This window comes from Podarcis filfolensis (genome assembly GCF_964270895.1).
Source record: "Podarcis filfolensis genome assembly, chromosome: 3".
NCBI classification, from domain to species: domain Eukaryota; kingdom Metazoa; phylum Chordata; class Lepidosauria; order Squamata; family Lacertidae; genus Podarcis; species Podarcis filfolensis.
This window is the reverse complement of record NC_139606.1, coordinates 69,984,055-70,005,845: the sequence shown is the minus strand read 5'-3', so window position 1 is coordinate 70,005,845 and position 21,791 is coordinate 69,984,055. Positions and strand designations below refer to the sequence as shown.

The following is a 21,791-nucleotide window of genomic DNA, read 5'->3' as shown; positions in this document are numbered from 1 at the left end:
GTAAGTGCCTTGCTATGATGAAGTGGTACCCAACAGAGCTGTGGCCTCCCTTCTTTCCCACCCTGCCCCTGTGCAGTTCAATCCCTCTACTCGGCCCCACTCCTGCCTGCGGGCACACGCAGCCTGCGCTGTCTCTCCAGTTCTTACCTGCTCCTCGATGTGGCACCAAAGATTTACAGACGTTGATGTAGTATTTTTGAGTAGAGTTAGTCATTGAAATGGCTTCCCAGTTCTCCTTATGCCGTGTCAGAGAGGAGAGATCGTATGAGTTGCCGGTACTGTCTCTGCAACAGAACAAAGGACGTTTTACAGCAAAAAAGTTAACAGGAGACATCCTGCGGAGAAGCACATCAACAGTGTAAGGAGTGCCAAAAAGTGCCATCAAAATCCAAGCAAAATTTCCTGTCCTGCCACATAGTTTATCTAGCAGAACGACCACCACTCTTCTGTTAACTACTCTAGCAGCGCAAAAGCTTCTCAAGTATCTAGGGGTTCCGTATCTGAGAATCTGTACAACAAGATGGTCTTTCGACACCCACCATCTCACCACCACCCACTTGTTAGTTGTTTCTGCTGATGGCTGGGGAGAACAAGAGTTCTCCCCCACCCCCCAAAAAATCATCACACTGAATAGCTGCTTTAATGGCCTAGGCATCACCATTTAACACAGACAGGACAGGAAGCCCTAAAGAAGGGGTGGGAAGGAAATAAATTTATTGTTTAGACAGCCAGGTGAAGTCAACTTACTTATAGGAGCACTCGATAGACCTGGAAGGTGGGCAGGCAAGAGGAGTGTGCCACTCAAACAAATAGGTGCAATCCTCCATTTCCTTCAGAAACACTGGCTGAGAAAAGAAAGGTAAAAAAACCCACAACCCGTTACATACAGAAGCCGACAATACCAGTAGAGCTGAAAGCAGACAACCCTACTCCATCCGAGGTCTGGACTATGGATTATGTAAAACAGTAACCATCTGCAAAAAGGAGCTTCTGCTCCAATACACCATCTACAACTTATACTGGGGAAATGTACTGTGGTCCTTTCAAACAAAAATTTTAAAACAAGACCAAATGGATTTTAATCAGAAGGGTGAATCTGAAGTATTTTGGCTAACATAAATAACGGATTCAAGCTCATTGCCTTGGCATGTGCTGCTTTCACACTACACTTTATTTATTTGCTCAGCAGTTTTTACCTTTTCCTTTTTTAAAAACAAAGTAATTTTGTTACTAACAAATTTAGCTGCCCTAACAATATTTGGGTTTTCAGTGCTTTCGGCCCACCCTACTTACCTGGTTCACATGCTGCATATAAATAAGCTGAATGAGGATCTACCTGTGCAATTATGATTGGTGCCACATAAAGTCAGTGGAGAGGGAGGGGCAATGGCAATTATGGAATGAACTTGCAGATATCAAGCTCTATGCACAAAGCTACATGGTGGATGAAGTGTTCATGCAGGGCCCATCAGGTGGGCTCAAGGGCTGGGCACGCCTGTGCAACCCTGATCTCCAACTGCACATATAGCCAGCAGGGGCAGAACGTAAATCTGGGAGATGTCTCAATGATTCACAGTAGATCAGTAAGTTCCTGATTCCCAGTTGTTTAAAAATACCAGAACAAAAATGACTCCTTTTCCTCCTCTAAATTATACAGCTGAAATGAAGAAAGCTTGCCGGGGCCGGGGCAGGGTGGAGATCAAGAGTGGGGGTTTTTTGTGCACAGAAGTATTGTGTCTCCACTCCATGCAAAGCAATGCAAAGTAAAATTCCTAGGTTCAGACTATTTTTATTCAGAATATACTTTTTCGCCAGGCTCTGGAAGGTGGATCTCTAGGTTCCAGTCAATTATTAAAAAAGAAAAAGCCCATGCAGATCCTGCAAGTCTGATGTCTGCCCACCCAGGCTCTATGAGGTTACAGCTATGTGTGCTTAGAGCTTATGGCTTTGCAGGAAGAGTTACATAAGGGGTTTTGACAATCACATCTGAGACTAACACCCAAGTCTGCTTACCTGTGAATTACTTTCAGGATCACAATAGAACAATATGGCTGTTGACCGCTGATATATCTTGTGGCATGTCTCCCCGTTGGTGTAGTTAATTTTGATTAATCCATTTTCGTACGTCAGCTTTGTAGTTTTCAGACCTGAACAGTGAGTTATAAAGATTATATTAACTGAAGGCATAGGAGTTTTGTACTGTAAACATTAGCCATATATATATAGACTAAAGCTAATTCGGCCTGTGGGCCCAGTGGGTCCCCCAATGCTGCCTTATTTTGTCAATAGTCAGCTTGCAAAGCACACTAAGGAATGACAGCTCTAAAAAGAAAAGCTTAGACTCATCCCATTTCAGTATCTAGTTGTTTTTAATAGCAATTCCACCCCCACTGATGTTAAGATTGATGATTTGTTGAAATTGGGGAGGGTGGGGGGTATGCTGACCTGAGCATGACCTGGGACATGATATTGGCCCTTTCCCATCTCCTCTTCCCAGTGTTCCCACTATCCAACCCAGTTTCCACTCAATACACTACAGAAATGCAAGGACATCTCCAGAGGGGCTCTACAGGCAACATGACTCAACACTCTGCGCATACACAATACTTAACTTGTTTTCAGGCTGCCCAACAAGAACATAAATAAAAATCAAAACACATTATATAATAAAATGTATTTATATAAAAATAAAGGTGTGCGTACACATGTACTTTATTTACACCCCACTCTGTGTGTTTAGTTACAGAATGCATACATGTGCATGTCTAGTGCCTGAGTGTGCATGTGTTCATACACAGAATCTGAGCACAGTGCTGCATCTGATCAGAAATTGTGGTGGAAGTATGTGGAGGGAGATGCCATCTCCAAACTCAACTGGGTTCAAGGTTATTTTACTAGTTCTCAACTGTGGACTTCAAGGTCAAATGCTAATACTAACCACGGAAGACAGGTGAATGTTAGCTGTGGGAATAGCATACAACAGCCATCACAGCTACATGATGACTTAGCTGGAAATATCAGGAACGTCAAGAGGTATTCCTTCCACTAGATAGAAATACTAGACAAATGTGTGGATTTTAAAATAAAACTAGTTAGATGGACATTTGCTCTGGAAGTACACCTTGATACTTCAGGCATCCTCCCCTCTGAAGCCAGGCAAACTTCCCCTGGTAAATCCAAGCCGCTACATCCCAGAATGACATCTTACCTGCTATTTTTTTTAAGCTGGGGTCTCGTTTCTTAATCTGACATGCCGACACAACATCTGCAGTTGTTCCTGGTTCTTTGCACTTCCCCGCTGTTAATCCATCACAGACTCTGAAGTAGTAGTCATATTCCTCAGTGCTCACTTTCACATCCTTCCCACGAAGCGGTGTCAGATCATACACATGACCATACCTTGGATCTTTTACTTGACAGTTCTCACCTTAAAAGAACACCAAATGCAGGGGAATGTTATTCACATGCACACAAAGCTTTATTCCCAGGTCAACGCCTCGGTCCAAAGGTGGACCAGAGATAACTTTTTCTGAATATGAATTTGTGCATCTGTTCATTTCAGAACGTTGCAGTTATTTTCGGAAAGTTGTTTTGTATGAGAAAGGAGTCCATTTGCAAACTTTTACGCAATCATTCCATAACAAAAGCTACGTATGATTTTCTTATTTTCTACTCAAAATGCTTTGCAAGTTAAGATCAGCTGTGCCATGTATCTGGAATCACAGTAGATAGATAATTTAAGGCCATCTGAATTGTCTTATTTCTTCTTGCATTCCAATTATGTACTACTTTTTTGCCAAGAGTTTTAGACACATTAGTTAAATAATTTTATTTAACTACAAATGCTTACCCTCAACCCTGTGCACAGGACAAGCTGCTACTGTTCTCCAAAGAAACACAAACTCACAGTCATCTTCATGTTGAAACACTGGTGATCCCTAAGTAAAAAGGAGGAGTTTGTTGTCAGCTTTATACATAAAGTTCTGTTTATCTCCTTATAGAAACTCAGTATATAAATTCACCCACCATTAAGTTATGTAACCAGGACTCAAACTGATCCAAATTCCTTGTGGTGAGAAAACATGTGAATCTTAGATACTTGCTATTCACTGATCTGTTCAGGGTTATTTTATATACCTGTTATGCAGAAAATCAGCCTGGACAAAAGTATATTGCATAATTAAGCCTGAAGTGCCACTGAAGGGTCTTTTTCAAGCTGCTGGCACAACTTTAGGCAAGAACTCAACATGGCCCACACTTCAAGCATCACATATTGTTTGCCTACACAGAAGGATTTCCATGTAGAAAGTTGTAACCTGTTGTTGTTGCTGCTGTTGTTGTTGTTAATTGTTACAAGAATTTATATGCCACCTTTCATTTTAAGAAAAAATACCAAGGTGGCTGGCACGAAATGAAAGTACTTGCTTCCATGTGGAAACAGCAGACTTTTGAACTTGGCACAAGGCACTGCAATATTGATGCAATCTTTTCAGTTGTACCACACAAAGAGGATTACACAGAAATGTTTTAAGGAGAAATTGCTACTAGATTGTAGAACAGCAGACATAAGCCATGAGAGAGAAGAATCCCTTTTGAAAGCAAAATCTGTCTTCTTCTCAGAGCAAGATGGTTCTTGAGCAGGTAGCAGTTGGGGGAGTGAAAGGGTGCCTTAGCTGGAATATGAGGAGCCAGATGATGGCACCACATGTACATGTGTCCCACATACTTACAGCTTTCAGAGGGGTCTACCTGGGACTATGTTAATTCACCATAACGATTTGAAAGTTCAGAACGTCACAAAAAATGAGAGAGTTGTTGCTTGCTCAGGAAACTGGAGCACAAGAATGAATACTGCAACTCATTCGCAATACTGAGGTGTGCTTCTCAAGTAAATGTACATTCCATGTCAATATTATGAGGGTCCTTGAAGTCCACTATGTAAATAAGCTGCTATATGCTTTGCAAATAGAAGCAAGCTTGATTAGCTACTCTGGAGAGCTCAGCTGCTTCCTATCTCATAACAAATTAATGTTGCTAGTTCTAAGCATCTGAATTCTCTCCAGATGGGGGAAAAGAAAGAAGATAACACAGTGGTACCTCAGGTTACATACACTTCAGCTTACAGACTCCGCTAACCCAGAAATAGTGCTTCAGGTTAAGAACTTTGCTTCAGGGTGAGAACAGAAATCGTGCTCCAGTGGCGTGGCGGCAGCGGGAGGCCCCATTAGCTAAAGTGGTGCTTCAGGTTAAGAACAGTTTCAGGTTTAGAACAGACCTCTGGAACGAATAAAGCACTTAACCCGAGGTACCACTGTATGATCAAATGTTAGTGGCAAGTTGCAAGGGTCCCTATGCCACACCTTGTTTGTCAGGATGAGCAGCAATCACTTCAAAATGACCATCTAGGCAGCAAAGGATGCAGCTATGTGGCAGCTCTGCATGTGGTACTCACTCACTCACTTGAAGAGCTACTGGTCCTTTCAGGCTGGAAGCGGGGGAAGGACTGTGGCAGTGCATGTAAACACAGCTCCAGAGCTACACAGGCACAATGGGAAGGGGGAACTGCAGCTATGCAGGCAAGCCCTTCAATAAGCTTGCAAGGTTGCTAAAGGAAGTCATTTTTTTTTACATCTAGACCATTTGGCATCAATAGACAGACCCAAAAAACTTACCATACTTTGATCGCACTGGAAGATGATCCGTGTTGAGTACTGCCTGTTACCTTTGCACGTGTCCCCACTTGAGTACACGATACTAAGGGACCCATCAGCGGCAGCCTGAGGACGCATGTGAATCATGCCAAGACTCTGACCTTTGTCCGTGTATTTCACACAAGATCCAATTATACCACCTGCAGCCAAAAGGAACACTTAAACATGTGCTTTTAAACTCCACTAAAAACTTGCATTGATCTCTTTTAAAAGAAGGGCAGAAGTAATTCATAGCAGTTTTCATTTTAAGAGTATTGAAGCCAGCGGTGCCTGGGCTGACCACCAATTGCACTTGGGGATCCTCTGAGTGGAGCTCCACCCATGGGATGCTCCCATGAAGATCAGCAGAAGGGACTCTTCAACTGATTCTTTCCCCCTAAAGCCCCTGAAAAACAGTTTCAAAGAGTTCAGGAACCCTGTACTTCAGGCACAATCTCTGTAGTGGGAATCTCTACTGGATCAAAGTCCCTTCTGTGAATGGAAGCAGGTCCTGCTCAAAGAAGGTTAACTCTGGATATAACCCGGTGTAAGTCAATGAGTTACTGAAATGGGAATATTTTTCCTCAAAGTTATTAAAAACCATTACTTTGTAATCAATTTTTTTTCAGTAAAAATAAGTTGCTGTAAAAGCTCTATCTCTGCCTTTTTGTTAACAGCTTAAAGGTGCTTGTCCTGGCCATAAAGCTCACCAGCTTGGCATTTTCACATAAGATTCCTGAAACTAAAGGTCATTTCCAACTGTTCTTCCCTAGCAAAATATAAATTTAAAGTTAAATCCAACACGAGCAGGAAAATAAGATAAATTGCATGCATCCTGCACACCAGCGTGCTTCCCCATAACATGCCACAGCACCCTACACGTAGCAGTGACTATCTCCCCATCTATCAAAAGGCTCAGAAACTGTTCACCTGGATTTCACCAACCCTCTTTCAGTGGCAAGTTAAAGTGCAAGGACTGCCTTTATTAGAGTTGGCTCGTGGATGTCTGAATAATTTGAATGTTAAGCTTCTCTAAGCATTCAAGTGTATCACTGAAGCTACCCAGAGGGGCTATGGCAGCTCTGCTGCGCAGTATCATGAAAACCATCCAAAGAGGTGAAGCAGACAGATACTGCCAGGAGTGAGGAAGTCAGAGAAGAAGAAGGGGAATTGAGGAGGTGGGATATAGCCTGTTGCACTGACAGCCCCTCAGTTCCCATAAACCAAGTCTAATGCTTACCAGGGCACCCTGGTATGGGGGGAAGGCGCTTGCAAACACTTAGAAAGAAAGTTCTTCCTTTTGCATCTTTTGATGTATCCAGGGCAATCCAAGGCTCACTTGCTCTGCTTAAGTCACTCAGGTCATACTCATTACCAGCTGAATCTGAAAAATAGTAATGCCAGAAACCACAAAATGCTTAATTAAGCTAAGTCTACAATATTCAGTTGACTCCAGTTTAAAGGATTACAGTAATCCAAGCCAGGCAGCCAAGATAGCAAAATGCTGTGTCATCATGTAAAAACCAAGAAGTAAAAAGCAAAGACAGGCTCAACAGCTAAAAGCACAATGAGGCACAGAGAAGGGGACCAGCCAGAACCGAATGCCTTGACTTGTGGGAGTGGAAGAGCTTCTGCCAGCATAAAATCCAAAATGGAGGGTAGAAGGCAGCCTACACAAGGCAGATAAAAAAGGAGAGGAGGAACAGAATACCGTATTTTTCGCCCTATAGGACACACTTTTTCCCCTCCAAAAATGAAGGGGAAATCTGTGTGCGTCCTATGGGGCGAATGCAGGCTTTCGCTGAAGCTTGGAGAGCGAGAGGGGTTGGTGCGCACCGACCCCTCTCGCTCTCCAGGCTTCAGGAAGCTATCAGCAAGCCTGGGGAGCCCGCGGGAGTTCCCGCAGGGCTCCCTAGGCTGCGGATAGCAGCCTGCTGCCCGGAGCGCGGGGCGCGCTGAAGCAGAGAGCCCCGCGCTTCAGGCAGACATCCGCAGCCTCCTGCACAGAGCGCGGGGCACCCTGAAGCAGAGCACCCTGCGCTTCGGGCAGACATCGGGCAGCCCCACAAGCTTGGGGGACAGCGGGGAGGCGGAGCGCCTGGTTTGGATTCCCCGACCTGGTTTTGGGGGGGGGAAATTAAGGGGGGGAATTCCTTTATTTCCCCCCCCCAAAAAAAACTAGGTGCGTCCTATGGGCCGGTGCATCCTATGGGACGAAAAATACAGTACTCAACGTCTCCAAAACATACTGAAAACTTGAATGCTCGACATGTGTTGCCATGAACATTCTTCAAGGGCACTTACTGAGAAGAGATTTTTTTCTCCCAACTCTTTAAAGAGAGGTGTTGGTTTAGTAGGGCGGAAACCCTCTTTTGGGCAAGTGCCCCTGAGGAACGTTCCTATCAACACCTGTCAGGTACTCCATTTTGTATCAGAAAAATAGTTTCACTGTATTTTTTATAGAGGTTGCCTCTTTATGTTTGCTGTGCTAGGGCAAAGCAACCATTGAGGCAACTCAATTGCACGATCACTATGCTATTATCACAAAAACAAAACCTTTGGCTGGAACAGGCAATGGATTTCGTTTAGAGTGGAATGCCTTAACTTTCAGTGAGTTAATGGTAGTCAAACACTTCAGGTGTTCCAAGGCAAATGCTTTTCAAAGCAGCCCAGTTTTAAGGCAGGGAAAGGTAAAATCAGCTTTTGTGGGGGAAATACTAAATAGGGTTTCTGTGGGTGAGTAGTATGTGGCAGGGGGAATACAGATTTCTCTACGCTCTGTGTTCTTTAACAGTCTCCCACCCACCCAAACTGCATCCTAAGGGGAAAGGAAACTATGAGCATGTTGGAAACAAGTCATAGCACTTGCTGGAGAGAAAGGGGAAGGAAACATGCCACCTTCAGGACATCTCTACCACTGAAGCAGATTCAAGTGACCTTTCCAATGAATTTCCCTACATTCATTTACTTACCAGTAACTTGACAATCAACTGGAGAAGGTGGGCAGGCTAAGGCTGTGTGAAACTCAAAGAAAGTATTATAAATTCTACGTGCAGAGTTAATCTCTTCATGCACAAATCTGAGCTGTCCGGGGTAGGAGGATTGATTGCAGATAAAGGTCACAGTGAAAGTGTCATTGATTCCTAAGGAGTGGAAGTAAAAACACCAAGAAGTATAAAGTAAACCCACATGAGTTATTTGACAAAAAAAGGTCAGAGCTCCAACTATCTGCCTTTTTAAGAATTTTGCGTCTACTGAAAATTCACCAGCTATGACGGGAAGGTCAATGATGCACGCAGTTGCTGCACTTTTCACAAAGGGATGTTTTCACTCTGTGACAAACCCGCCTGACAGGAACCAAAGAGAGAACCTTCCCACTTAACACCTCCTAAACCTATTTTCCTGGACTAAAGAAGATGCCAAGCATTGTCTTTAGGCTATGTACAGTGGTACCTCGGGTTACATACGCTTCAGGTTACAGATTCCGCTAACCCAAAAATATTACCTCAGGTTAAGAACTCTGCTTCAGGATGAGAACAGAAATCGTGCAGCAACAGCACAGCAGCAGCAGGAGGCCCCATTAGCTAAGTGGTGCTTCAGGTTAAGAACAGTTTCAGGGTAAGAACATACCTCCAGAACGAATTAAGTTCTTAACCCGAGGTACCACTGTATTCAATCTTGTAAGCCCAATGGTCCTATTTGACTGGGTGCTTGCTTTGCCCTTGTCAGAGCCCTCCTGCAAACACATCACTAAAACGGGAAGCCTGGACACGGCTTGGTCTCTATTGCCCAAGGGAATGTTGCCTATTCCCTCAGCCTCAGTGGGCCCCTTCCATCTCCCTGCATCCCGAAGATGCTGGTGGGACAGTGAACACATATGCTGTGTCAAAGATTTGCTGTAAAATCGCTACCTTTGGTGTTATGCAGCTTTTGATCTTACTCCATTATCTTGAATCCTTTAAGAAGCTATCTTTGATGAGAATCCTGGCATTGATGATAGAGCTGATTTGAACACAGGCTCACCCAATGTCTAGCTGCTTTGCCTAAATTATTGCTTGAAGTGAGAGGACTCAGGTCTAGCTCTACCATCTTAAAGGTATCATACATTTGGAAATCTACACGCCCTGATCTAGGAAACCCAATGGAGTAGCCACAGTTCTACCTGTGCTTGTGTTGCACAAAAGACCTCTCTCAGCTGCCCGTACCTTGCAAGGAGGGTGGAAGCAAGTGGCTCTTTGTAACAGGTAGCAAGGCAACTTTACCTGTGTATTTAAGAGACAGTTCTCCTTCGGTAGACAGCTGAAGAGTTTTGTTCAGTTTCACCAATCGAATGTGTTTCAGATCTTCTGTTTCACATCCACCAATTGAGTCAGCAGCTGGCAGGCTACTGTTAACTGCACATTCCTCCGCTGGTCCACAAATGTTTAGCTAAGAGATTCAACATATAATAAAATATCTGAGATGCCATAGAATTACTAACTTGCAGCAAAAAACAAAAGGCATGAACTCAAAGGACATGAAGTATTGTGTTTGGAAAAGAAAAGAAAAGAAAAGAAAAGAAAAGAAAAGAAAAGAAAAGAAAAGAGAAGAGAAACATTACCATGTAGGACTTCCCAATTCCCATGGCTATGTATTTTTTTTCTGAAGCCAACGGTTCCAGGTTAAACACAAAGTCACTGTTGGGATCTTTTACAGTGCAGCTCTGTAGAAAACAAAACCATTTATCAAGAAGAGAGAATAAGATATGATAGAGATGCACCATCAAAATGCTTGTAGCCCTTTTGATTTCCGAGTCAAGAAGGCCATCTTCCATACTGGTTAGACACAGCTCCTCAGAGAACAATTTTAAGCTCTTCTCAAGTTTTAGAGACCAATAGGTATCAAGCAAAAGATCAGAGGAGGATTATGGTGCCCACATATACCAATTCTTTTTACAGCTCTATCATCAGAAACAGTGCCCTGTTAAGTCACACCCAGCTAACCTTCCATTTAATTGTAGTTGTACCTTGGTTCTTGAACGGAATCCATTCCAGAAGTCCGTTCTGACTTCTGAAAATGTTCAAAAACCAAGGCACAACTTCCGATTGGCTGCAGGAGCTTCTTGCACTCAACTGGAAGCCGCGGAAGCCACATCAGAAGTTCGGCTTCCAAAAAACGTTTGCAAACCGGAACACTCACTTCTGGGTTTGCGGCGTTAGGGTGCCAAAACATTCACAAGGCGTTTGAGAACCAAGGTACGACTGTACTTTCTATGTCTCACACTTCTCACTACAACCATGGGAGCTCAAATAAAAGCTACCCAACGATGCTTAAGAACTGGATTTAACAGTTTTGCTTCCGACTAAACCTGCATTTCTTTAGGGACACTTAGAAGCTAGTATCCTGCATTTCTCCCAAGGATGCTGTGGGAAATAGAAGGGTGTTTGCAGAAGGGAGAGCCCCTGTTAAGACACTTTGCAAGTAGGCTTTGAGTAGATCAGAAATTTGCTTATTGTAGATCTCAAGCAGCCTCTGCTGTGCCCTTCCCATTGAAGGCCTCCTCCCTGGTGGGCTGGGGGTAATGGCAAGGTGAAGGGGGGTGGGTACTTTTTTGTAAGAACTTGAGCCAGTGCTCACAAAGACCTTTGAGCTTTTTCAAGTGCTTGACTCAGGGGCTTACAAGAATGCAATAGTTCTTAGGTTAAGCTTTGGGGTGCTCATGCATCTTTGCCTCAAGCAGACATGAGCAGCACTGGGTTGTAAAGATGCCTGCTTACCTATTCATATGGCACATGGGTAAAACCCCCACAAATGTCCATATGTGTTTTCTGCAACTCACCTGAGCATCCCCTGCTGCAGTTGTGACTGGACAAGCAGCTTCCGTTTCCCACAGGAAAACTGCAACACATTCTTTCATCTCAATGAATCTTGGGCTACTACTCTGAAAATACAAGTTGTCAGAAAGTTATGGCAAGGAATGCATACAAGCAGCCTGGCTTCAAGAGCACCATAGGGATACATTCCAAGTGTGCTGCAAATTTTTGGTCCAGTAATTTGGGAGGGTAGGATTTCAGGTTCTTTGCTTGTAAAGCAAATGTGATCATTTTATTGAAAAGCATTGGAATTTCCCCAAGAATAATTTATCCTTTCCCCCATCCAACATACACCAAGAAAAAAGTGGTAATCAGCAAGTCACTGCCTAACACAAGGATAGCAATTTCCCGGGGGGGGGGTGAAACCGACTCTTTATCAGTTGCACTGGACAGCCTTTAAAATCATGCTTCAACTGCCAGCATAGATGAGTAGCTTTTACGCCATTTTGAAACAGCTAAGCAATTGGGCACTAGTAAGATCATTTTGCATTTCATAACAAAGGATATTCAAGGGAGACTTGGGTATTTATCCACAAATGCTCTGTGCTCTTACATAATGGTGGTCTAATCAGATAACATTATGACACCACACTGAGAGGAGAAGCAAGCTAGCTGGAAACTTACCAGAGTGGCCTTGGAGCAGACGAGATGGACAAGGCTTGTGAAAGGCTCACTCTTACCCTCCGCCGTGATGCACAGAGAGCCACCGGTATAATTTAGGAGGATTTTGCCAGGGCCTTCAACCACAGGTTCTTGTTGGGCAATCCCCACATTACTGATGGAAACCTCAAGCGAACCATTCTGAAATTAGAAAAAAGAACATCATTCTGAAGCAAAATAATTATATGATGAATTCGGGAAAACATACGCAGTCATGCTATGAAGAGCACCTGCTGGACTGACAAGAGAAATCCAAAATCAAACTAGGCAGTGGCAGGAGTGGTGGTGCGGCATGGCCACCATTATATCCACAGCCCATGCTGTCGAGGGTGGAATCTGGGCAGAAGCAAAAGCCTGCTCCTTTCTACCTGGAACTGAAACAGCAATTGGGCCTGACTCAGATCCAATGCTGTCAAGTGAAGGCTGTAGGGCGAGCTCAGGATCTCCCTGCTCAACTTTGTTTATGGGCTATGTTTATGGGCTTCCCACCTACTGGTGGGAAGCCAACAGGCTACAATTCAACCCAGTCAGAACTAGGAGCCCCGTGCTGTCCTGGACTGGGTGAGGGGAGACCTCTGCCCCGTTCAATCCTCCCTCACCAGCACAGCAGATGGGGGCTTCAACTGAATCCTAAGTCAATCTTTTAAAGTTTAGGAAGCACTCAAGTTAATTAAACACTTGGAGATTTCCTGCAGGAACAAATTAGATACAAAAGGGAAGCGCAGAAGGCAGGCCAAATAAAAGAGTGAAGAGGAACTCTACTGATACAATGCTCACCTTGCTGTACGTCATTTCACAGACAGATGCCCGCCTGTCACAGCCTGAGATGGGGTTCAAAGGTCGGCAGACATTTATGTAGTATATTTTGCGTGGACCCTGATCAGAATTGTCCACTGCCTGCCAATTATCCCTGTCTGCAGACAATGATAAACTGAAAAATGTGCAAAGCAAAAATATTGAGTTTGGATACATCAATTTGTATTTTAACTTATTTTTGACAAGTTATTATCAATGACGCAGAATTTCTTCATTCATTCATCTCATTGCAACAACATGCTAAAAAGTAACTGAATTATACTGATCAGTTTTAGAGCACAAAATGAGGAAAGAAAGAATACACACACACACACACACACACACATATTCAGGAATACCAATTACTTTATAACAATAACTACAAATGGACAATCTTTGTGAGTAATATGTCCACTCCCTCTTTCCTTCTTTATGATCCATTTGTTCGAAAATTTTGCAACACAGCAGCAGCATTGCTGATCTTATCCGTGACAATGTTAAGTATGAAATGTATGTTTTGTGCTTTGGTCAGGAAGAACTTGCCAGCTGAGCATTTCCACCCAGACTTTACATTCACCACATTTTGTTTTGCTTACCGTGAAAGATCATATTGCTTCATGGTTTGTGGATCTGTGACAACACATTCTGTGGGTATTTCTGGGCAGGCATATTGAGTATACCACCTGAAGTTGTAAGTGAAGTTGTCTTCTACCTAGATTACCATAATCATATATACACAAAACAAAGAAGTTAAAACTGCAAAAGGTGAGTAACAATAGAGCTTTTTTAAGCTGAAGCTGCCATTTTTAATTTCAAAGTGGTATGATTCTGCTGTCACACATGGAAGCTTAACTTTTACTGTCAGAAAGTCCACTCAAATCTATGTTGATATATCCAAATGTACAACATCAGCTGCCAACGTTCTCTAACACACACTTTTCATACCTGCCCCTGTGTATAGAGCTCCTTCTCACTACAGGGATGCAAGCCCTCTGCACAAGACCACTGAAATGACTGCTTTACTGGGAAACTTTTAATGCAGAGCTGTGCAAGTACCCATAAGACTAAAATCTATTATGGAAGTCTCCAAGAACTATCTGTAGATATTAAGCAAGCCTCTTGCTGCTACTAATCATCTCATAAAGAAAGATCTAAAAAAGCAGTGTGTGTCATACCTCTGAACTGGCATTCCCTCTCCCCTTAGGAGGGTTTAACTTCTCATTATGTTAAACTATTGGGGACTTAACTAAGGATGTGATGCACAAGAATTATCCACAACTGGCACTCACTTGATATTCAGGTGAACCTGCGCCTGCACCACGATCACACAGGAAGGTAATATGGGTAGACCGTTGCATGTGCTTCTCGTTGTTGTACGGTGTGCCATTTCGATAGTTCAACTGAATCATCCCATCATAATAGGAGAGCTCAGAACTTTGCAACCCCAGACTCCATGTGTCTTTACCACTAAAAATACACATTAACAGAACTTCATATAGGTTTCCTTTAGGGATGCAAGTACCCAAGTACCAATGAGTTTGCAAAAGCTAATATAATGCCCTAAAGGATACATGCAGTGTCTGACAGTCCAACCTTACAGCTCATCTTTTGCCCACTGTATGAAGGCAGGAATGCCTGCTGCTATTTGCACCAGTGCTCCCTACTCAAAGCCAATTTATTGTTTGCATACAGGACCATTGCCTACATTCTTCATGATGGTACCGGAGACTCCAATTGGCTATGCAACAGCAGTTCATGGGACTGGGTTCTTGGAACCATTTCCCACATAACATAAAACCCACCAGCAAAAATCAACAACAGGCTAAATCCGTTCTGGTTGACACAGGTACAACTTAAGGCATGATTTCTTATTTACAACTGATAGGCATGCTATCGTCTATACAAATAGTACCGAGATGATGTGCATACCATTGAGATTATACGTTTGAAGGGAAGTGCTAACTTATGCACGTTCTAAGGTAAACTATTATCTATAGCTATAAAGTCATACCTCGGGATGAATACGGGTTAAGCATTTTCGGGTTGCGCTCCGCAGAGATCTGGAAGTAACGGAGCACGTTACTTCCAGGTTTCACTGCGCGTACATGCGCAGACCGTCAAAATGACTTCATGCGCATGCGCATAAGCAGCAGAACGTGACCCGCGCAAGCGCAAACATGGTTACATTCGCTTCGGGATGCGAACGGGGCTCCAGAACGGATCCCGTTCACATTCTGAGGTACCACTGTACTCCAGTTGATCAAACTTAAAATAGGATAACCCGGGTTCCAGAATGCGAATCAAGTAAATCTGTGTGCCCAATAAAGCTTTTATACTTGCATTCCTTGAACAGAAGCATCCCCATCCAAAGCTTCAAGGCACAAGAATTTTGAAACACAGGTGAGCTAAAAAGCAGTTTTGACAGGTCAGGAGTGGGGCTAAACCAATTAAGAAGTCAAACTTCCCATTGGCACAAGCCCTCAAATAAGTCATTTGGACCCCAGATGACTTCCATATTTTCCTTTCCTTTCAACAGTCTTCCTCTTATGTGACTCTGTTTAAGGCCACATCAAGTTAGCAGAATCTTAGCAGTTAGAAGGCTCCTAAGAACATTTTTTCAAAAGTAAGTTCCATTGAATTTAATGGGACTAACTCAATAACGGCGAGGGATTGCAGCAACGCAGTGCAATTTTGGGCATAAGTACTCAGAAATTACTCTCACTCTGTTCAACAAAGTGTGCAACTTAATTATTACTACTACTATTAATTATTATTATTAATTACCGGTCCTTCACCCTAAGGTTCTAGGGCAGGTTCCAGTAATTTAGTCACTATTGCATGGGTTCCTCAGTAAAGGTAAAGGATCCCTGGATGGTTAAGTCCAGTCAAAGGCGCCTATGGGGTGTGGCACTCATCTTGCTTTCAGGCCAAGGGAGCCGGCGTTTGTTCACAGACAGCTTTCCGGGTCCTGTGGCCAGCATGACTAAACTGCTTCTGGCGCAACAGAACACCAGAGTACATGGAAACATTGTTTATCTTCCAGCCACAGCAGTACCTATTTATCTACTTGCACTGGTGTGCTTTCAAACTGCTAGGTTGGCAGGAGCTGGGACAGAGCAATGGGAGCTCACCCTGTCGTGGGGATTCAGACTGCTGACCTTCTGATCAGCAAGCCCAAGAGGCTCAGTGGTTTAGACCACAGCGCCACCTGTATTCCTCAGTACACACACAGAGCAGGAGAAGGCATAAACAACACTTACTTTTTCTTCACTTGACATGCCGCAGACTGTGACGCACACAACTGGTTTGACACGGTGCCACAAATACTGATGTAGAAAGTATAGTCACTTGTGCTTGCTGTGTAAGTGTGATGCATCAAAGGTGATAAGTCAAAAGAGAACCCTAAGCAGAAATGAATGAAAATCATTTGTTCAGCACAAAAGTTTTAAAGACTGGGAGGTAAGATGGACAAACATGATTTAATAGACTCCATGTGCTACCTTAAAACAGTTGCCCATAAATGATTCTAACACTCGTTTCACGAAGTATACACCTCCCACCCCCACCACACTTGTGGCAGTATGCATGCTGAAGGACACAAAACACCATGTTTTCAATTTTCATTGCACTAGTGTAGTTGGATTTAAGAAAATACCAACGTAATGTTGCATTTTCAAGATTCTGTCACTGGACATGCACCAGCAACTTGTCATATACCTTCTGTTCTAGGAAACAAAATGTGCCATTTTTTAAAGGATAAATTATGTTTAATACATAAGATACAACAGCATTTGATTGTTTAACTTAAACTATATGCTACATTTGACTTAACTCTTTCAAGGCAGCTTACAATAAAAACACAGAAACAGAACAAAAATACTCATGCATAGGATTCTGGGAGACCAGCAACAGAGGCAGCCCATCACAAAACATAAATCTAGGCCAGCAACAAAAACAAAGTTTTTTGAATGAAAAAAACACACCAAAACTTCTGGCGAAAGCCAGTAGAGAAAAATCAGTATTAAAGTCTTTCCAGAAGGCCTCTGGCAGAGCACGACAGGCAATGAATTCCGAAGTTGTAGGATTCATATTTGTTTTGTTTTTTTAAGAGATGGAAACAGCTCTATTCCTGCTACTTTGAGACGACTGATGCTAGATGAAAAGAGGGAGTTGAACTAGAAGCTGGAAATTGTGACACAGACCAAAATCCCATGCCCCAGTTGCCGCTTTACCATTTTCAACAGGTTACTCACCTGCTTGAGAGTCAGAGACTCTGCACTGGTCACCTTTTGTTTGAGACAGGACACAGGCAGCAGCAGTGTGCCATTCGAACTCATACAGGCACCCGTCGTACCCAGAACTAATCAAAACAGGAGCACTTTCCAGGTCACCTGGGAAGATACAGACAATTATTAAACTGAACCACCAAATCCACACACTTCATTTTTCAAGAGACCAGTACCTGATCAGATACGCAGATTAGTTACTGAAGCAAGCCAAGTGCATTACCTCAGAAGAGCCATTTTTGCATGTCCTTACACCCCCTCCCCAATTTAAAAAAAGGTGCAGGTACCATGGGAGATCTGCATGTATAGCAGGCACAGGGAGCCTCAGGCCAGAAGGCTAAATGTACCCCTCCAGGTCCTCCTCCTGCCCCTTGAGACTCTTCCCCCTAACCACACCCCAGCCCAACATCCCTCACTGGTCTTCCCCCATACCCGCTTTTAGTGTTTTTGCCCTGCTGGAATGTGTGCCTGAACAGGAAGAGAGAGTGTGGTGAGTGTGAGTGTGTGTGTGTGTGTGTGTGTGTGTGTGTGTGTAGAAACTAGCCTACCATACAAAGGTAAATTTTACATTTGTTGTTTTGGCCACTTTTGCCTCTGGCCCCATTCACCACTGGCATGCTGCCTCCAAATGTTGCCCAGCAAGAAATGTGACCCTCAGGCTGAAAACGTAGCCTGTCCCTGACTTATGGACCTTACCACCACTGCCTTCATGCGGGTTTGCAGCTTGAGACTGCATCCCCAGACCTTGGCTTTAATAAAAGCTAGAGTACTCACCTGGCTTGCATATGAGGAGTATCTTTGTTTCAATTGTCTTTTTTGGTCGACACTCATCGCCACCCGAATAGTAAAGTTGAATATTCTCTCCAACTTTTGTGGGAGCAGACATAAACGTCCCTAGGTTTTTTGTGCTATTGTCTTCACCTAAAAAGAGCCACACACCAAACAAGAAATACAGATACTTGTTTTAGCGAGCAATCCAAAATATGTCCTTTGAAGGAATTACTATTTTATAAATAGCACATACAGCATTGTATTCAACTGTTGAATGTGGTTCTTTTAATGTGGGGAGCTCATACAAGGATGTTACTCACCAACTGAGCAAACAGATGCCTCTTCTGAACAGTTCACTGCCCCTCCTTTCTGAAGTACTTGGTGACAGACGTTTATGAAAAAACGTTTCTTCTCTGTTTCCACAGGGTTACCGTCTACAGCTTCCCAATTCTGCTCTAACTCTAAAATTAAGAAATTGCATTTTAGATGAACATTCCTCTAAAAACCATATTATGTGTAGTGTTAAAATTACAGATCGTTCCCCATCCCCTATCCAACCAATGAATGGCCATGTAGAAACTCAACTGCAGGTCAAACCACATATTACTTCTAATATGTAGAGTTAGAAACCACATTGGGTTTTTAATTTATTTACTTCGTAGCAAGCACAGCCTCCTGCATTTTCATCAGGGGGCTGAAGCATGCAGGGAGGAAGGGTTCCCAGAATGCAATCCCAATTAAAATCTCTCTCCACACACACACACACACACACAGCGATTAGCCTTAAGGGAAGGTTGCCATTGGCACCGATGCAGGTCTTTTTTCCTAAAGGCCAGCTGCTGCATTCTAATTTTCATCAGAACTTTGAGTGGGAAAGAAAGGGTTAAGCCCCTCCCACTCCACACACACACACACACACACACACACACACACACAATACAGTCCTGTTGAAAAGTTCTCCTTTCTCCATGCTTGCAATGGGGCAGGGTTTTTTTGGGGGGGGGGGTTAAGCCTGGTGTACTTGCAAGTCACAAACTAAAAAACCTAATATCAAGTTTAGGCCCCATTACACTTACGTTTTGAACAATTATGGGTTAGTCTTTGTTAGTCTTTTCTTGCAGTTAGTTCTTTGAACATAGTAGATTAAAGAGATTTATATCATGTATGACTTATACTCATGTTAAAACCCATCAAGAAGATTTAGTTTTTGCAGTAACTTGCTAATGCTAGGTGAAAGGACAACTGGAAAAGGAGTCCAAGCAAGAGTGACAGTGAAAATCTGACAGACCTTTTGACCTGGTATCAGGAATGCTGACTGATGGTGTTACAACCCATATTCTGTTTGTGGAAGGCTCTCCCCAGGGAAAGACACCAGGCAACTTGACACTTTCTGGGAGCCAACCTAAGTCATTTTTATTTACTCAGTCTTTTGGTGGTTAATTTAGCCTCTAGTGTGATGCTCATCTTTTAGTGGGGTGGGGTAGGACTTGTCCTCCTCACTGCATTGTTGGATGAGCATTTTAGGAATTTTGAATAGTAACCCATTTTATATTTGGCTTTTAATCAATTTTATCTCTTTGTATAAAGCAACTAACAAATGCTATAACCACCACAACACCGCCAATGGAAATAATACAATTTATAGAGCTACTGAAACTGGGGTTTATATAAAATGCTACAAAAATTATACACAGGCTATTGTAAAACCATTAAAGCATAAGTAAAAATCATGTGCTTATAACTAAGGGGATGAAAGTCACCCAGGAAAAAAAGGTCCGAGAAGCATTAGTGTTCCTTGTAAGCTGGTTAGGGGTTTTGCAGTGCTTCTGAGCCCATTTGGGTGCCTGCAAAGACAGGCAATATCATTGGCCAAGAGTGTGTTTAAATGGAGTTGTAGTGAAAAATTCCACAGAGAAACCTAGGAACTGATATAACCCCAGACTTTTACTACTGTAATGCACACTGATTCTTGAAGTTTAGTAAAAAATTGCAACAATCCCAAAATATGGTTAGTTTACCTCATGGCAGGACAAATCTGCCAAGGAGCATATTATATAAGTGCTCTAGCTCCAGGATCTCTGCGAGTTGCCTGATAGCTTAAGAATTCCAACACATTTGCTGCGTTCCAACAGCCAGAACATACAAAGCCATTTTTTGTTGATATACCACAATTCTGAACTCCAACTTTGAACTCCTTTTGATTTGGAAAGTCAGCAGCCTCCGATCTGTGATCGAACAGGTTAACATCCTACGGTATTAACCTGCCAGTGGTATAGACTTCCGTTCACACAGAGGGACTTCCCCTCCCTCACCCCAGCAATGCATGTACCCCAAATCTGTTCTGGGGAGTTGGGGGACTTTGCTAAGCAAACTGGGGTGGGCGGGTTCAGGAATGGAGGAGAAAAAAGAGAATTCTCACCACCCACAGTCACCACCTGGAAGGAGTATAAGCCATTTAAGATAGCACTTAAAACAGCCCTATATTTACTGTTTTCAGGTTTAAAACATTACTGGACATCTGAGATAAGGCAAAATGAACAAAAGTTTTAAAATGTAGTGCATATCTTAATGATTTTTTTTTAATTGCCATACCAGAATGACGAATCAATCGTGTCAAGTCATAGCGTTTCCTTTTGTCTGTAACCATACAAGGAAGATCTTCTTTTGCTACACATGCGTATTTGGTCTCCCAGGTGAAGAAGTATGAGCAGTCTGTTTCTCCTGTAAATACTGGGCTTCCTTTGCCATCATTGTCTTTGAGAAGTTCATTAAAAATATAGGAAGATTAGGATAAGGAAAATATAAATTACACAAATTATAGCATTAAAAGATTCTCATAGTGCCTTATAACTTATGATTAAAACAACAGCACTGGCACTTTACCCGGAGCAGCTGAAAGCCAGTCCAAAAACTATTAAAAACCCAGGAACACCCAATTTAGTGCTGGATTAGTTGATGTGGGGAGATGCATCACTAACCTGTTGGCTAACTGTCTCACCACAAAGACAGCGGCATAGCTGTCAACTTTTCCCTTTTCTTGCAAGGAATCCTATTCGGAATAAGGGAATTTCCCTTTAAAAAACGGGAAACGTTGGCAGATATGCTCTAATACTGGGCAGGTTAATGTGGGAGTATGTAATTCTAGCTTGAAAAGTTTTACTTCTCAAGCTTAGGGTGTACATTAAAGTACTGGGTACAGAACTATCTATGGATTTTTAAGATTCTCTGAAGAATTAAGGGTTGTGCACTATAACATCTGATGGGTAAGAGTGCAAGAATGGTGTTGGATAATTCAAAGAGCCTCTCTTGTCAGTATGTCTGAATACCAAATGCTGGGAAACCATGCGTGGAGAGAGCATATTGTACTCTGGTCCTACCTGCAAGCTTCCCATAGGCACCTGGTTAGCCACAGAGAACAGCACACCTAAGAACCTCACGAGCAGAGTAAAAAAGCAAAATATCTGCTGCTTTGCTCCCAATATCTGAACTCTGAGGAACATGCTACCTCTGAACATGAACATTCTATTGCTCTCATAACAAATACCCAGTTATATACCAATCCTCCATTAATTAGAAATCCTCTTCCCTACCCACATTTCTTAAATGCTTGCATAACTTTTAGACTTCAGAACAAAAGGAGCTGTTAGCATTCAAGCAGTAGTGGGCTGTGGTGGGGCAGCTGCAAGTATTCTTGGAGGACACAGAATATTGCTCAAAGCGATCCATAGATAACCAGC

At 42.9% G+C, this 21,791-nt stretch overlaps 2 protein-coding genes across 4 annotated transcripts in view; one reads left to right on the top strand and one right to left on the bottom strand.

Annotated features, from left to right (window-relative positions):
• The window catches only part of LOC310759068 (proto-oncogene Mas-like), a 57,253-nt gene that overhangs the window by 932 nt on the left and 34,530 nt on the right, over positions 1–21,791 (top strand). Inside the window, exon 2 of one of the 3 annotated variants that reach the window (XR_014546179.1) lies at positions 4,358–4,371. The exons of 1 other annotated variant lie outside the window; for it this stretch is intronic. The gene's annotated coding sequence lies outside the window, so the exon portion shown is untranslated. Of the gene's footprint in view, positions 1–2,497; positions 3,203–4,357; positions 4,372–21,791 lie in introns of those variants that run through there. One more of the 3 variants, XR_014546180.1, reaches the window with a different exon arrangement.
• IGF2R (insulin like growth factor 2 receptor) overlaps positions 1–21,791 on the bottom strand; it is a 67,131-nt gene that overhangs the window by 25,467 nt on the left and 19,873 nt on the right. Inside the window, exons 11-30 of the mRNA XM_083605831.1 lie at positions 20,647–20,808; positions 18,375–18,515; positions 18,058–18,204; positions 17,251–17,388; positions 16,258–16,399; positions 14,287–14,464; positions 13,594–13,709; positions 12,980–13,133; positions 12,167–12,343; positions 11,509–11,610; positions 10,291–10,392; positions 9,953–10,118; positions 8,663–8,833; positions 6,931–7,074; positions 5,673–5,851; positions 3,851–3,938; positions 3,209–3,427; positions 2,014–2,147; positions 748–845; positions 148–284 (exon numbers count right to left, since the gene is read on the bottom strand). Of these exons, the coding sequence (XP_083461957.1) occupies positions 148–284; positions 748–845; positions 2,014–2,147; positions 3,209–3,427; positions 3,851–3,938; positions 5,673–5,851; positions 6,931–7,074; positions 8,663–8,833; positions 9,953–10,118; positions 10,291–10,392; positions 11,509–11,610; positions 12,167–12,343; positions 12,980–13,133; positions 13,594–13,709; positions 14,287–14,464; positions 16,258–16,399; positions 17,251–17,388; positions 18,058–18,204; positions 18,375–18,515; positions 20,647–20,808 (2,895 nt within the window). The remainder of the gene's footprint in view (positions 1–147; positions 285–747; positions 846–2,013; positions 2,148–3,208; positions 3,428–3,850; positions 3,939–5,672; positions 5,852–6,930; positions 7,075–8,662; positions 8,834–9,952; positions 10,119–10,290; positions 10,393–11,508; positions 11,611–12,166; positions 12,344–12,979; positions 13,134–13,593; positions 13,710–14,286; positions 14,465–16,257; positions 16,400–17,250; positions 17,389–18,057; positions 18,205–18,374; positions 18,516–20,646; positions 20,809–21,791) is intronic.